Source organism: Pogona vitticeps, chromosome 2 (assembly GCF_051106095.1).
Source record: "Pogona vitticeps strain Pit_001003342236 chromosome 2, PviZW2.1, whole genome shotgun sequence".
In the NCBI taxonomy this organism is placed as follows: domain Eukaryota; kingdom Metazoa; phylum Chordata; class Lepidosauria; order Squamata; family Agamidae; genus Pogona; species Pogona vitticeps.
The window spans coordinates 229,277,785-229,293,995 of record NC_135784.1 but is presented as its reverse complement, the minus strand read 5'-3'; the positions used below and the strand labels follow the sequence as shown (position 1 = coordinate 229,293,995).

Sequence of the window (16,211 nt, the reverse complement as noted above, 5' to 3'; positions counted from 1 at the left end):
ATCCATAGGATTGTGTAAAGAGGTTTGGAATCCAGCAGCCAAGAAGCTCGACTGCAGCAGCCCACGGAACGGACCATTCTGGCAAAGAGAAGGGGCCGGCCGGGACTTCCAAGACCTCCCGCCCCGCCAGGCAAACCAAATCAACAAAAACATCGCATCTCTGATCTGGCGCCTCGAGGGAGGGAGGCGAGCGAGGGCGTGGCCTGAAACCAAGGCTACTTTAGAGAGGCGCGCAGACGGACCGAGCACGGCAGGCCCCTCCCTTCCTCCTCCCCCCCTCCTCGCGCGGCCTCACTCTCTGTTGTTGTTTCTTTCAGGCCGAGGCGGTAGGGGTTGAGGGGACGTGTGGGGAGCGCGCGCGCAAGGGGGGGGGGAGAAAGAGAAGAGATTGTTTCTGTGTTTGTCTCGCGAGATCAGCGTTGGCGCCGTGACCTCCATGTGAGAGTAGCAGCGGCTGGTAAACAGTCCTCAGGGTTAGGACATGGCTCCCGCCGGCACCCGTTAGATTCGCTTTGCCGGGCAGCCCGGACAGGGTTTGCCGCCATTTGAAGTCAGCTATATCGAGCCATTGACGAGGTTTGGTCGGGCGGGAAGGAGGGAACGGGCGGAGGTGGAACTGAAGTAGCTGGTTCGCTGGCTGGTGGAGCAGTGGTGGAGGGAAGGAGGGAGAGGAGGAAGGCCAGCCGGCCGTTGAGGAGCCTTGCGGTGGCCCTCGGGGTTAAGGGAAGAGTCTCCCCTTCCATCTCTTCTTATTCCCTCCACCGTAATAAGCTGCAAAAAACCCGAGGCGGGCAGCGCCTCTCCCGCCCCTTCTCTCCTCTCCCGGGAGCTGGGAGCGCGCCATGTGGATCCAAGTCCGCACCATCGACGGCGCCCAAACCCAGACCATCGACGACCTAAGCCGCCTCACCAAGATCGAGAGTCTGCGCGAGAAGATCCAGGAGAGCTTCCGCGTGAGCCCCGACCGGCAGCGCCTTTTCTACCGGGGCAAGCAGGTGAGCCGGCCGTGACACTCCCCTCGCCAGGGCACCCTTGCTCAGCTTCCACCTGCTCCTCCGCATCGCCTCCCGAGTCTTCCTTTCGGCTTTTTGTTTAACTGCTCCCTTACCTGTGGAGAGAGAGAGAGAGACGGAAACGGGCAGAGGATGCCTTTTGTGCCGAGGGAAAGAGACGGTGGCGGCGGCGGTGCAGTTTCAACCTCTCTTCTCCCGCCCCCACCCCCGGGGCTGGCGGTTTGCATTGCCTCGGCTGCTTTTCTTTCTCCCGCCCGGTAGCGGTTTCCTAGGCCAGGGAGGCTCTGGTGTGTGCGCGCAGTGGCCGCGCGCCACGGCTTGTCCCCAGGAGGGGGAGGGGGAGGGGGGAGAACGGGATGGGAGAGATGAATGCGGGGCCGCCTCTCGCGCGCTCCTGTGCCTCGCGCCACTTCCGGCGGTTCAACGGTCTCCAGTAACTTTTGGTACTCCACGTTTGCGCCTCTCAGCGGCCTGCCCTGCCTCCCACCCAGGGAAGTGGCGTTTGGCCAAGGAAAGTGCTTCTTAGTGTCGCCTGTACTGTATGCCTCTTTCCCCCACCGTTTTCCTCTATCTTCCTTCTCTGTTCTTTCTGCCCAGCTTGTTTTGAGGGCCACTAGTTTTTCAGATATGAAAGGGAGCTTTTCCTAAAGTTCACTGAAAATATAACTCTTTTGGCCAGCTACTTATCTTGGTTTTCACTGAATAGATTTTCCTAAATGGCAGGAAGAAGGTGCTTGAACCCACTATTAGAGAAATTAGTGCACCATTTAAACACACAGCATACTAACCACCATGACTAAAATTCCCATGGGCATTAGAAGATCGAGTGGATGACATGCAATTTGGGATTAGAGCAGGATGTGCTCCATTAATTTGGAGGTGAGCTGCTGGAGGTAATTGTGAAAGACCTGTGCTGTTTGTTAATTTACTGTGAGTAAACAGTGTGAAATTCACAGTGTAAAGCATAGTTAATCCAGGTACAGAAATTATTTTGGAGGACTTGCCATGTTAGCATCTTAAGGCAAAAATAAGTTTGTGATGCTTTAATGGCTAACCTTTGTTATGAGGTAAGATGTTGTGGATAATGATCAATGAAATTTGTGCCATAGCATATTTGGTATTCTTTAAGGTGCCACAAAGGGATGTGATGGCGCTGTGGGCTAAACCGCAGAAGCCTGTGTTGCAGGGTCAGAAGATCCGGCAGTTCTAAGATCGAATCCACGCAACGGAATGAGCACCCATCGCTTGTCCCAGCTCCCGCCAACCTAGCGGTTCGAAAGCATGCAAATGCGAGTAGAAAAATAGGGACCACCTTGGTGGGAAGGTAAACAGCGTTCCGTGTCTAAATCACACTGGCCATGTGACCACGGAAAGATTGTCTTCGGACAAACGCTGGCTCTATGGCTTGAAGAGCGGGATGCTAGAGTTGGACACGACTGGACAAAAATTGTCAAGGGGAACCTTTACCTTTACTAAGGTGCCACAAGGCTGTGGTGTCAGTCTTATAACAGTGCATGTTTTTTGTTTTCCTTTAACCCTTTCCATTTGTGTCACATAGTTTATTCACTGTGGCTTTTTGGCCACTGTCTGGTATTTGCTAGCTATAACTATCCATCTTTTTGGGATCATGCTAAATGATCTTGTGAAGTATTTAAAGATGAGACCAGGTATGTAAAGGGTGCTGCCTGAAAAGAATCAAAGCAGGTACCGTGGGGTCTTGACTTGAGAACTTAATCCGTATTGGAAGGCGGTTCTCAAGTCAAAAATTTTGCAGGTCAAATCTGCATTTCCCATAGGAATGCATTGAAAACCATTTGATCCATATCTGCTCTTTTCCGTCCATAGAAACTAATGGGAAGCTGCTATTCCGCCTTTGACCACTAGAGGGGGATATTTTGTTTCTTTTTTTTTCTTAGGTTAAGAAAGGTTCAGGGAAGGCAGGGAAAAGACAGTCCAGGCAGTACCAGGCAGTCCGAAGACTGTCTCCCAATCCACTCTCTAAACGCTGGGAGGAGTGAGGAAGCAGACAGGCACCCTTTTCACTGGCCAACAGTTAACTGAAAGTTCAAATTTTGCACTTTCCCTGCCTCCCATGTGGTTTTTTTCAGTTCGTAACTCAAATCTAAGTACGTAAGTCAAGTCAATATTTTCCTATGAGAGTGGCTCGTAAGTCAAAATGTTCGTAACTTGGGCCGTTCGTAAGTCAAGACCCCACTGTAGTAGGAATATAACATGCAGGAGTACTGTGGATGCTTGATTAACAGTCACAATTAGGGTTGTTATAGATGATGCTGTTGATATTTGGGCAGGATTGAAAATGTTTTGTTTGTCTTTTCTGCTCAACAGTTGACCTCAGCGGTTGAAACATGGTCAGCTATTCAAGGCTTCTTATGGCTGTTGGGTGTACCCTATCAGCTATTGTGTGCAACATCTGTGATGCATTATTGTGAATGGTACTAAAACATATTATTGTGCATTCCTGAGTGTGTTATGCAAAATGCCCGTGTAGTCCTGTTTCTGCAGGCTGATAAGAACTGCTGAACATCTTTCAGTTTATACCAACCTTGGATGAACATCTTAGTCTAATGGCAGCAACACCAATAAGTTTTAAAACCTCTGGCAGAGCACTGCTAATAACATGTGCTGTATTTCAGGTGGTAATGCAGATTCTTGTTTGTGAATTTGCAATATCGTATAGTTTTTCAGAGCTATGTTGTGTGAGCATCCTAATTTGTGACTTCATATGTTTATTTCTGTATTCTGTATTCCTGCTGAATATGCTGCTATGATTGGTTGCTACAGTTACAACTTGCCCTATGCTGGAACAGTTACATTTTACATGGTAGCAAAATGCTGTGTTAAAATTATAGTAAATACACAATGGACATAGGCTGTCTCTGCTACAGATTTGCTTTTTTCATTTCCTCAGTTGGGCTCTCAACCTGCAAGTTTTTCATTTTAGCATCACAGTGTATCCTAGATAGGTCATGAGGGAGGTTCCTTCTTAGAGGGCCCTATATGCTTTTGGGGAAGCTGACAATATGATTTGTTGTTATAACGTGTCTGCTGTGAGCTTCAGGTATTGAGAGTGTAGAGATACAAAAGGTGCAATACAATGACAAAAATTTCAAGGGCATTCAACATTATACAGGGTGCCTCAACTTACGACCGTCCCTACTTACGACTATTTTGAGTTTCAATCAGCTCCGGCTGTAAAATGTTGCTTCTACTTGTGACCGGACCTTCCACTTACCAACAGAAAAAGGCAGAAAATTCAAATTGCTACCTGTAGGTGGCGACGAGGCTGCTTCTTTGTAGCTCTTTCGCCCCAGAGAGTGTGGGATGGGAGGAGGCTTGGGACTGCCTCGCTTCTGAGTGAGCATGTGTGGGTGATTGCAAGGAGGCTTGGGACTGCCTGGTAAGGTAAGGTGCTGTTGTCTGCTTTTTAAAAACTGTTCTGGGTGTTTTTGCAGCGTGGTTTTGGGCTGGGGGAGTTATGTTTCTGTGCTTTGATGGGTCTTGGGCAGTTTCTTTGTTTTTTGTTTCCCCCCCCCCATTTCTGATGAGTCTTGGGGAGGTTTGGTTGCTTTTTGGAGTGTTTTTTTCCATTTCTCATGGGTCTTGGGGGTTTGTTTCGTTTTTGGCTCCCCCCCCCGACATTTCCTATGGGTCTTGGGGGGTTGGTTGCTTTTTGGGGGTTCCTCCATTTCTGATGGGTTTTGGGGTTCGTTTGTTTTGGCTTTCCCCCCATTTCTGATGGGTCTTGCATGCTTCCTTTGCGTTTTCCTTTCTTTTCTTTGCATTTCCGATCTGGTCCCTTTGTTCTCTGTGCATTTCCAATCTGCGTCGTTTGTTTTCTGTGCATTTCTGATGGATCTTGCATGCTTTATTGCTTTTCTTTTCCCCCCTTCAGCCGGAAGGGATTAATCGTATTTCCAATGAGTCTTGCAGTCATTTTTCTTTTGGTGATTATTTTCTTCAGCCGGAATGGATTAATCGCATTTAAATGCATTCCTATGGGAAATGGTGCTTCGACTTACACCCATTTCGAGTTATGTCCATCTTCTGGAACGGATTATGGTCATAAATCGAGGCATCACTGTATTCTGAATTTAAGTATTGAAAAAAACCCAGTAAAAATACTGGAACTGTAAGCTCAGGTTATAAAAACTGAGACTAGGGCTCAGGAAAGCTGTGTTCAGATCCCTGCTTAGCCATGGAAACATGACAGAGGGTGGAGCTATTAAAACTACTAGGTAAATATCCTATTTACCTTAAAAACTTTATTAAAGTCTCTCTAAGCTAATCCTGACTTTGACAGCACATAAGCCGCCCAGAGACCTCTGGGTAGAGTGGGCGGCATATAAATTAAATAAATAAATAACTATGAAGATTGAATGTGAGCAAATGGAGTCTGTTTAAGATAGGCACCTCTGACCATATTGCCTAAAGGCAGGGAAGTTTTTGTTTTGTTTTTTGCAAATGAGGAAGAAAATTCCATTCCTGCCATTGAAATACAATAATCATGAACATCTGATAACTGGATGCCCTTTTGTGAAACCCCAGATTTGCTGTATGAGGTGGTGTCTCACATTGTGTAATGGCATAGCTGACCCTGGTGAGAAGGATAATTTACATGACAAATGTTTACGCAGATCAGGTCATGGAATAGAATGATGTGATTGACATTGAGATCCAAACTATGAAGACAGCTCTTTGTGTATACCTGCCAGTGTAAAGTTGTTTCTGCACATTCCCCATTTGATACACACACTCCTTCCATACATACTTTGTTAGTTGTACATGAACAATCACCTTTTATTCCTGAATATAAATCACTGGTGTGTACAGTGGCATAATGTGAAAAATAGCTTATATTTGGTACAGCTACCTGTGAGTCAGGTTAAACACAACTACATCAGCAGAATTACTGATTTTTCAGTGGTTTGGAGTTCTGTCTTAGATCGTAGGTATAAGCCTGATATTCATGTCTTTGTATGATGCTGTGTAACCAAGATTTCATGACAGTGCTGTCCTTAAATGGTCTACTGCACACCTTTATTTTATGCCTTTCATTTTGGAGCAAGCTAATTGCTTAATGTGGCGAAATCTGTCTAAAGGTTTAGGCTGCTAAACTTTACAGTTGTTCATCTTCCATGTAAACATTGATGTAGAATTCTACATTCTGCGTTAATATTGTAAGTTCTAATGTACTTTGTTTTTTAAAGTTTTTGTTTTCTGTAACATATAAAGAGATATATTCTCCTTATAACATTCATGTCTTGAGAAGCATCCAGAGGAACACAGCTATCCAAAACAGCTGCTATTTCTGCCCCACAAAAGTCTTGTTACAATATATATTAATTGCAGTGGTCTGTTTCCATAAGGCTAGATATGGCAGAAACAGAGATTTGATCATATGAGCTTACAAAGAAACCTAGTTTTTTTTAATGCTTGTATTTTAGAGTTAATTATTTGTCAAATATGTCAAATCAACAGTTCAAAAATATAACATTGTAACAATGATTTTAGGTCTCATAAAATGTATTATAAGGAGTAATTTTCTCCTATTTACTAATGTCGAAGTAAAAGCTGGTTGTAGTGTTTGCCCCTTGTTATGCAAAATAAGTCATGCATTATTCATGTTCTATGCTGACATGGTTGAGAGGTGGGGCCACTAGAGATATAAAAAGGCAGAACCTGAGAGGAGAAGAGAGTAGAGTTCATTCAGAGTTAGAGAGAGAGATAGTTGGGAGATCTGAGATGTGATTAGTCTGAGGAGTGAAACCTGTGAGATTTAAATAGAAGATTGATGCTTGATGAACCTGAAGTAAATACTTATGAATTATTAAAGAAACATGGAGTCCCTGGACAGCTTCACCTCTCTCCCATGGGAAAAGCAGGTACTGACACTTAAAAAGATAGAGGCGGTAAGGCAGGAGCTCGTGACTCTCCTTGAAACTTGTCGGCCCAACATTACAATTCAGGCTGAAGTACATTCAGAACTAACACTCCCCACTGATGCTCTAACCCTTTTATGACAGAACTACCTTGACACACAGAACAGCTCCAACTCCCAGTGCCCACTTTCAGTTTTATCATGGAACATCGCCGGGTGGCAAAATAAGTTGGTGGACCAGGAGTTCAGGAAATTTCTTTCAATATTTCATATCCTTTGTTTGCAGGAAACCTGGCTAATTGATTCTTCTCCCTTGGTGTTACATGGGTATATCCCATTTTTGCTTCCTCCCCTTGAACCATGCAGGAAAGGGAGAGCAAGAGGAGGTCTAGCTATTTTAGTCTCCGTCAAATTGGATGTGGAGCTGGAAGTCATTTATCGGTCTGAAAGTAATTTTATTCTGTCTGTATTGGTAAGGGGAACACAGGGAAATGGGTTGGAGGCACTAATATGGATCATTGCCTACTATACACCCAGCAAAACAAAAAATCTCACCTCTTTCTGGAATGAATTGGAAGAAGCCATCAACCGCTGCGAATTTTTGTAGCTATAATTTTGTGTGGCGACTTTAATGACAGAGTTGGCTCTGGATCAACTGAGACAGCAATTGATTCAGGCCTAGAGTATAATGAACCCTTCCTATCTGACCGACACTCTTTGGATAAAGTCCTCAATAAACAAGGTAGGAAGCTAGCCGAGACAATGTCTGGCCTGCAACTAATCTGTCTTCGTGGCAGCTCTCAGGATGACTGAAAAGGATATTTCACATTCCTTAATAGTTGGACAGGGAGTGTCATTGATTATATATTTTGCTCCACTAGGCTGGTGTCCCAGGAGACAAAATATAATATATTAGACCGACCCGATAGCGACCACCATTCAAATTCAAATCTGGAGGTGCTGGCTCGCTACCGCTCAAAATATAAGGAACTTTTAAAAGAAAAGAAATGGGCATTCATGTAAGCCCAGTGGGAAGAACTAAGGCAGGCTCTGCTGGAAAGGAAAGAGCGAAAATTCTGGAGTATGGTCTCAGCTAGGGATATAGGTCCCAATCCTGCACCAAATGCCTGCATCACGGCAAATGCCTGTTGCCACTACTTTCAAGCTATTTTCAATAGTGATGCAGACACTGGTCCACAAAAAGTGAGAACCCCCCAGACTCTACTAAACTCTACACCCGAATGGCTCCCAGTTTCAGAACAGGAAGTGTATAAACTTATCGATGCCCTAGCAACAGATAAAGCACCTGGCGAGGACATGATCCCGCTAGAGGTGTATAAGTATAACTTGGAATGGTGGGTCCCAGTCCTAGCATAGCTCTTCTCTCACATTAATGCTACAGGAATTTTTCCCGATGGGTGGCAGAGCATAATTTTACCAATTTACAAAAAAGACGATAACTCCATCCCCCAGAATTACCGCCCAATCAGCTTACTGGATATCAGCTCCAAGCTTTATATCCGCCTTCTTTCCCAGAAGCTGGCTAAATGGATGGAGTAAAATAATATCCTTCACCAGGAACAAGCAGGTTTTAGGAAGGGACATAGCACAGTAGATCAAATCTATGTGCTACATCATCTTGTGTGCAAATATACCACAAGGCCATTCAAATGTCAGTTCACAGCTTTTATTGACTTCTCTGCATTCGACACAATCACTAGAAACCGCCTGTGGGATAAGCTCACAGAGACAAACATTGATAAGAGACTCCTAACTCTAATACAAGAACTATACTCCAACACAATGTTGAGGGTAAGGATTAGCACAGATGGAAGGTTGACAGAGGAAATTCACACTAACAAAGGGGTAAAACAAGTGTGCATACTCGCACCCCTATTTTTAAACTTTTTTATTAATAATATTGCAACAGCTTTAAACCATCCAGACCATTCCCCCCCTCAACTGGGAACTATAAGATTGTAATCTCATATATGCTGATGACATTGTACTATTATCCATGAACAAAAAGGGACTGAAATTAAGCTTAAATAAGCTCCAAGAGTTTAGCCACCTAGAGCAACTAAAAATAAATTACACAAAATCTGAAGTGATGATTTTTCGAAAGCATCCCTCCAAGTTTAGCTGGACTATAGGTGGAAAAAAATTAGAACAAGTCCAGACCTTCAAATACTTGGGAGTACATTTTGCTGAGAAACTGTTGGAAATCCTAGATACAGAGCATGAAAATATCGGTTCAGAAATCTAGCCATGCTCTGGTCAAATTTTTTCATTCTAAAGGTGGCAAACTAGTAACCCCAGCTTTAAAAGTATTTTTAGGGAGGGTCATCACCCAAATGCTTTATGGAATTGAGATCTGAGGTATGAATCAGAACAACCTACACCATCTTGAAGTAGGACTGAATAAATTTCTGAGACCCATCCTTGCGGCACCCCAGGGGACTCCAGCAGCTTTTCTTAGAGACAGGCATGGTATCTATCAAAGCCAGGGCAACTCTAGCTATACTCTCTTTCTATAAGAGGGTGATGGATATGCCCGGCCACCGCCTACCCAAACGTTGTATGGTAGAGCAATGGAAGAGTGGCGGCTGGGCACCTTTAGTTCAAGCCCTACTAAAATCTAAATCCCTCTCCACAGATATTTTTGTTTTTTCTGGGGTTAAAAGAATGTTGAGGAACTGGTTCTATAAATTGGATAACGACCAGGACCTGGCCTTAATTCACTCTTCAAATTTCTCTCAATGGTACCATCTGATGAAATACCTACATACACCTACTTTTGCCTCCTTGGGAACCGCATTTACAGAACTCCTTCCGAACCATGCCAACCACTGTCTTAGACGGCAGGTATATGAATGTCCTTAAACATCTAAGGCTATGTATCTGCAGAGCAGGTGAGATAGAGCAGTGGTTCTTAACCTTTGTTACTCGGATGTTTTTGAACTGCAACTCCCAGAAATCCCAGCCAGCACAGTTGGTGGTGAAGGCTTCTGGGAGTTGCAGTCCAAAACTCCTGAGTAACCCAAGGTTAAGAACCAGTGAGATAGCAGGATGTTCTCCACTATTTACTGTCAGCTATCAAAACTCCTGAGAAAAGCTCTTGGGTAACATTTTCGCTGCTCTACAGGAGGAAAGCCCTCAGATAAAGGTGGTCAGGTTACTCTTGGACTTTGACCCTTATGTTACATATAGAACAACGCTATTCGCAAAAGTGGCCAGAAATATTTGAGCTAATTTTCTGAAAGCCAATGCGATCAATTTTTTGGGAGATATGCAGATATGAAAGGTCTCTTATTATTTTATGTGTGTGTGATTTTATCATGATTTTATTTGACCATATCTGTATTTTAAACAATTGTGCCGGCTTTTAGCTAATACAATAAACTTGAACTGAACTGAATTAAAGAAACATTGGTAATTAATAAACTTGTTTTAAGAAAAAGTGAAAATTGAATGGACCTTCATCTTTCCTAAGTAAACTACGTTGATTTAGTGATCAACTGGTGGCAGCGTGGGAAAAAGTGTTTGGATTACCTTTGTGTGTTCTGTGTTTGGAAGACAAACAGGGGCATGAGCGGCAAACATCACACTGGTGTTTAAGATGCATATTCCAAAATATAAATGACTGCCAAGCCTCATTACTGAAATCATACTTTTCCAGGAGGATCTCAGTGCCAATCGTACAGTAAATTATAAGTGTTGATTGCTATGACTGGCTTTATTTTGTGAGCAATGATCCTTCTAAGTTTTGCAGCACTGGATTGGGGTCATGCAACTGAGCAAGAGTTGCTGCCCATTTGCTTCTAGTTGCAGCAGGACCCACCCACCCCCATGGAGAATTAGAGGGAACATTGTTTGTGAGGCATCATTTGCCTGTTCTTTTGTTATGTTAAACAATGTAGCAGGATTGTTGCATTCTAACATATTTTCCTTACATTGAAAGATAATTGTCAATTCCTTCATAACTATTGATACCCAGATAACCTCAATTCTGATCTGACCACCACCCTTCTAGTTGTCATGTAGTGGAAGTGGAGGAGGTGGTTTCAGTGGAGGTCATTATGCTTGCAAGAAAAGGAGGCTCTTGAGCTTTAGTTTTACACTATATTAATTTGAACATGTTGTGGACTGTACTCCAGCCTTGCTGGAGACATGGTAAGAATCGATTATGAACTGTGTGCTATAAGCCTGTCTGCAAGGTTATCTTTAAGAGAGGAACCATAACCAAAAATAATGCAAGCAGAATATGCAAGCAGAAAAAACTTACAGTACTTAATAACTTTTAAAGGTGAATTTGGTTCACCTGGAGTGTTGTACCTGCTAATAAACATGTGAAACATTAATCCTAGTGCCAAAATGCAGTACTCCAATCTTTCTGTTAATACTGTATGACTTAGCATTGTGGTAAAATAAAAACACAGGAAGCTACTGTACACTAAGTGAGACAACTGGTAGACAACAAGCAGGTCATATTTTCAACACTGGCTGGCAGCAATTCTATAGTATTTCAGAACATGATCCTTCTTAATTCTGTCTAGAGATGCCGAATATTGAATTTAAGACTTTTTCCTTCTAAAGTATGTTTTCTCCAACTGATTTGTACCCCTTGCCAAAAGAAAGAAGTGGTTGTCTGTAAGGAAAGTTGAACTTATAAGCCTCCAGAAAACTGTTCAGTTAGGAAATGGTTGTCTCAGCACTTGAGAATATTATCTGAGATGGTCAAGGAGTAATTGCACTATTAAATGGAGGATTAGAATGTGTATTTTAGGATTTTGGGGGAGAAAGTTTCCTTAATTGTTTAATTCCTATACAAAAATAATTTTCTCTAGAAGTCTTGTTGCTTTATAGAATTTGAAGCAGGGAGAACTAAGATAGAAATAACATCTCACATTAAGTTCTGCAAATAGGTGTACAGTCTTCAGTAATCTTATTTGAGGCTAAATGAAGGCCTATCCTTTTTTATTCCTCAGTTAAAGATCTTGCAAAAATAATACGGGTTTCTGATTATCTATCATAAAATCTGAACCCAGAGCAGGGCTTACTTTTCTGTGGCTCTATAGGGTTTTATAGCTTTAATGTTATACAGTGGTGCCTTGCTTTACGATTGCCCCATTTAACGACGAAATCGCATTACGATGAAGTTTTTGCGATCGCTTTTGCAATCGCAAAACGATGTTTCCTATGGGGGAATTTTGCTTTGTGATGATCGGTTCCCTGCTTCGGGAACCGATTCTTTGCAAAACGATGATTTTCCAACAGCTGATTGGCGGTTTCAAAATGGCTCCCCAGTACGACGTTTTAGTTCTACAGCGATTTTGCTGGAACGAATTAACGTCGTAATGTGAGGCACCACTGTATAAGAAAACAAGGTGGGTGAAGAATGAATGGCATTCTTTTTGTTCTGTCAGAACTGGTGGACTTTTACCTATATTATATTTGTTTCCTAGGTGGTTTGAATTGCTTGTTCATCGAGAACCGTAGGCATGAATTAAGAGACAAACTGGTACTATAGAGTAAACCACTAAGAGAGCAGCTGAATAGCAAGCAAAAGCGTGCTGCTTATATACTGCCCCATAGAGCTTCAAGCACTCTCTGGGTGGTTTACAAGTTAATTATGCAGGCTACACATGCCCCCCCCCCCAGTGAATAGGAAGATCAAGCTGACCCAGAATCAGAGCCAGTGAAGTGCTCAGAGTATGGTACAAAGAGCAGACAAGCCAGTCTTACCAAGGTCACTTACAGGATTTCGGGGTGCAGTATTCAAGGAGCAGGCAAAACAAAAAACAACGAGAGGGAGTTCAAGAGGACATGCAGGACCTCCGTTAGGAAGTTAGCCAAGAAAGTAATATTTAGATACAGAATCCATAGGTGGTTTAAAAATTCCAGCAGCTTCTCTACTTTGGAAACAACGCTTATAAATAGGAACTGCCAAAGGCCTACCCACAGTTCAGCTGTGAAGCTTCTAGCACCTTAGAGTTTTCATGTGAGGAGATCCCTACACATGAGGAGTATTTTACTCCTCAAGGAGTCCTTTGCTGCAGATAGACACTTCATGCATGAGAGTTCGAACATGCCTCTTTACCTACCCTGTTTCTCCGAAAATAAGACCTAACCTGAAAATAAGTCCGAGTATGATTTTTCAGGATGTTCGTAATATAAGCCCTACCTGCAAAATAAGCCCTAGTTGAGTGACACCCCGCCCTCCACCATTGTGCAGCTTTATGCAGCAACCAGAAGAAGATGACATGACTGTATTTGAATAAATGTAGATTGTTGTACATGAAAAAAAATAAAACATCCCCTGAAAATAAGCCCTAATGCTTTTCTTGGAGCAAAAATTAACATAAGACCCTGTCTTATTTTTGGGAAAACACAGTAGTGATGTCCCAGTGGGGCTTGAGATGATTCTGCCACTCTGACATGGAGTAATTGGGTGGACAGCCATTACCCCTGACTTAGACCATTGTTCTTGGGTGTACTTGGGTGTTATCTGTTGCTGGGGGTGCTAGATCTTCTGAAGTGTAGTCATCCAGAGGGGACATGATATTTACTAGTATGATCATCAGTAAAGTTATACATTTATATCTTGCTTGAGGTACTGTTGGTGGGTGGATCTCACATAAAAATTCTCTGTATATAAAGATTGACTGCACATAAAAAACCTTAACATGTGAATGAGCGGACAGAAAAACTACCTCCCTGGCGTTGTTGCTTAAAGTTGTCAAGCTAAACATTGGTTTAGCATTCATCAGTTCTTTCTTATGAAATAATTTTTGCTGCACAAACTTGCCATAATCCTGCATGTCTTATTGCCATTGACATTAAAGTTTCTGTTTTTACATTGGTACAGATCCTCACAGATATGTAGAACCAATGTGAATGTTATTTTTGGAGAGTTTTGTTCAGAGGAAGAATTTAAATTACTGTACTGTAGTATCTTTGTTGAACCCCGATATTCCAGGATTTTTATATTATGAGAGAAGAGATTGTGTTGCAAATGTTTCTCTAATACAAGAGGTTCACCCAGAAGATAAGGTGATGAATGTAATGATGGAAGGATGTGGAGCCAGCATAGACATTCTCCTTTTCTTGCTTTCGTGTTAGTACAGTATAAGATTTTAAATGCATAAAAAGGACTTAAGCTGTTGAACAATTATGACCAAAGTATATATGATATACAGTGGTGCCTCACTTAGCGATTGCCACGTTTAATGATGTATTCGCTTAGCGATGAGGTTTTAGGAGCGATCTTGCGCTCCGTTTAGCGATGTTTCCAATGGGGGAATTTTGCATAGCGATGTTCGGGACCTTGCTTTGCTTAGCGATGACAGTTTAGGTCCCCCTGTTTCGCTTAGCAATGTTTTTGACAGCTCCGTTTTCGCTATTTTTGAAAGGTGTTAAATTGTTTAAAAAGGGTTAGAGTGCTTGAAATCGTTAGTGCACTTAATAAACCATTTGTTAACCAAATTTGGCTTCGTTCTGACTCTTTGAATTTTTGGTGATTTTTTTTCTCCCCCATTGAAATGCATTGAAAAGGTTTCAATGCATTCCAATAGGAGAACCACGTTTCGCTTAACGATGTTTCCTATGACGATTTTCGCTTAAGGACGGCAATCCGTTCCCATTGGAACGGATTATCCGGTTTTCAATGCATCTCTATGGGAAAACACATTTCGCTTAGTGATGTTTTCCCATAGCAATGAATTTTTTGGAACCAATTAAAATCGTTAAGCGAGGCACCACTGTAGTCTGGAACGTATAGCTGAGACAAAATCTGACTCTCAAATCACAGAGTGAAATCACCATCACAGGACAGTTAAGTCCCTACTGTAGTTTCTGAATGCATGTTTTAATTTTTTTTTATAAATACCTGTATATGGGTACTGTTCATTTCTATGTAGAAGAGTGAAGTGCTGTGTAGAGAGATATCACTGTTCACTGTGTTTCTAATGCTTCCACTGCTGTACAGAAGACATAATCTTGGCTTATTTGGGTGGAAGAGTATTGTCTTTCCCTGTTGCCAAAACTGACCTTCTGGTTTAGGACAATAGGACCATTCCTTATTACCTCTGTAGGACTTAGAAATTGAGGAATGCCAAGTTAGGCAATGCACACTTCAACATGGTTTTAGTGGGAAGGCTAGATTCCTGCTTTTGCTGCCTTTTAAAGGTAAGCTATTAAATAAGTATGACGCTCCCCTGTACAGTAGTTTCTTTCAAAGGTAGTGGTAATAGGTTCCCAGTGTGTTTTGAGTAGAAGTTGGGACAGCTAATACATAAGTAAGTGAAGCCAGAACTAATAGATCGAACTAAAGGTAGATGAAGTTGAATGTAATAGTATAATATATGGTGACAGAAAAGGAATCGAACAGCCCGTTCCTCAGAAACCTTAAGAAGATGCTGAAACAGTAAATGAGGAATATTATTTCTATGTGTTTTTACATGATCCTTCTCAGAAACCCTTCCCTCTAGTATATTGTGGTGGTGAGAGCAGGGTTTAAGTTCTTTTAGAATCATCAGTTCAGTTTAGGCTCTCAGGGAACTATAATCATAATTCCCAGAGGGCAAAAGGAAAGGCAGGGATGGGAAAGAAAGCTATATGAGTATAATAGCAAAGGAGTAGGAGTAAAAGAAGAATGCTGCAATACTGAGCACATTTGCTTATATGGAAGCAACCCCTATGCAATATTGTATAAATTATTTAAGCATTACATGCTGTCAAGTTATTTCTGACTTAGGGCAACCTTTCCAGTGCTTCCTAGATATAAAATATGCATACAGTAAGTGACTTACCAGTCCCTCCTTCCAGTGGAACTCTGTAGCTGTGCAATGTGCCCAAGGCTACACAATTGACAGGGACATATCTCTTTTGGCTACAAACATATCTCTTTTGGCTACGGACATTCAGGGTGACCTCAGCTGGCCCTTGTTCTGGAACACACATTGGGGATTCAAACTCCTGGTCTCTGGTATTCTAGTGCACTAAACTGTGCATTGTATCTGTGTGATTTGCTGTATCTAAGGTCAGGCCATTGCAGCATACCTTATACAGTGGTGCCTTGCTTTATGATTGCTCCGTTTAACGACAAAATCGCATTATGATTAACTTTTTGCAATCACTTTACGATGTTTACTATGGGGGAATTTCGCTTTGCGATGATCGGTTCCCTGCTTCGGGAACCAATTCTTCGCAAAACGATGTTTTTCCTCCAGCTGATTGGCGGTTTCAAAATGGCCACCAGGGCCATTTTGGGAAGGATTTGTCGCTGCAGCAGGCAGTGA

The 16,211-nt window shown here is 42.5% G+C and overlaps 1 protein-coding gene across 2 annotated transcripts in view; it reads left to right on the top strand.

Moving 5' to 3' along the window:
• The first annotated feature begins 699 nt into the window (after positions 1-699).
• Positions 700-16,211, top strand: part of UHRF2 (ubiquitin like with PHD and ring finger domains 2) — a 124,780-nt gene continuing 109,268 nt past the window's right edge. For both annotated transcript variants that reach the window (XM_020810373.3, XM_020810371.3), the window contains exon 1: positions 700-995. In XM_020810373.3, coding sequence (XP_020666032.1) covers positions 843-995 — 153 coding nt within the window. In that variant the 5' untranslated portion in view covers positions 700-842. The remainder of the gene's footprint in view (positions 996-16,211) is intronic.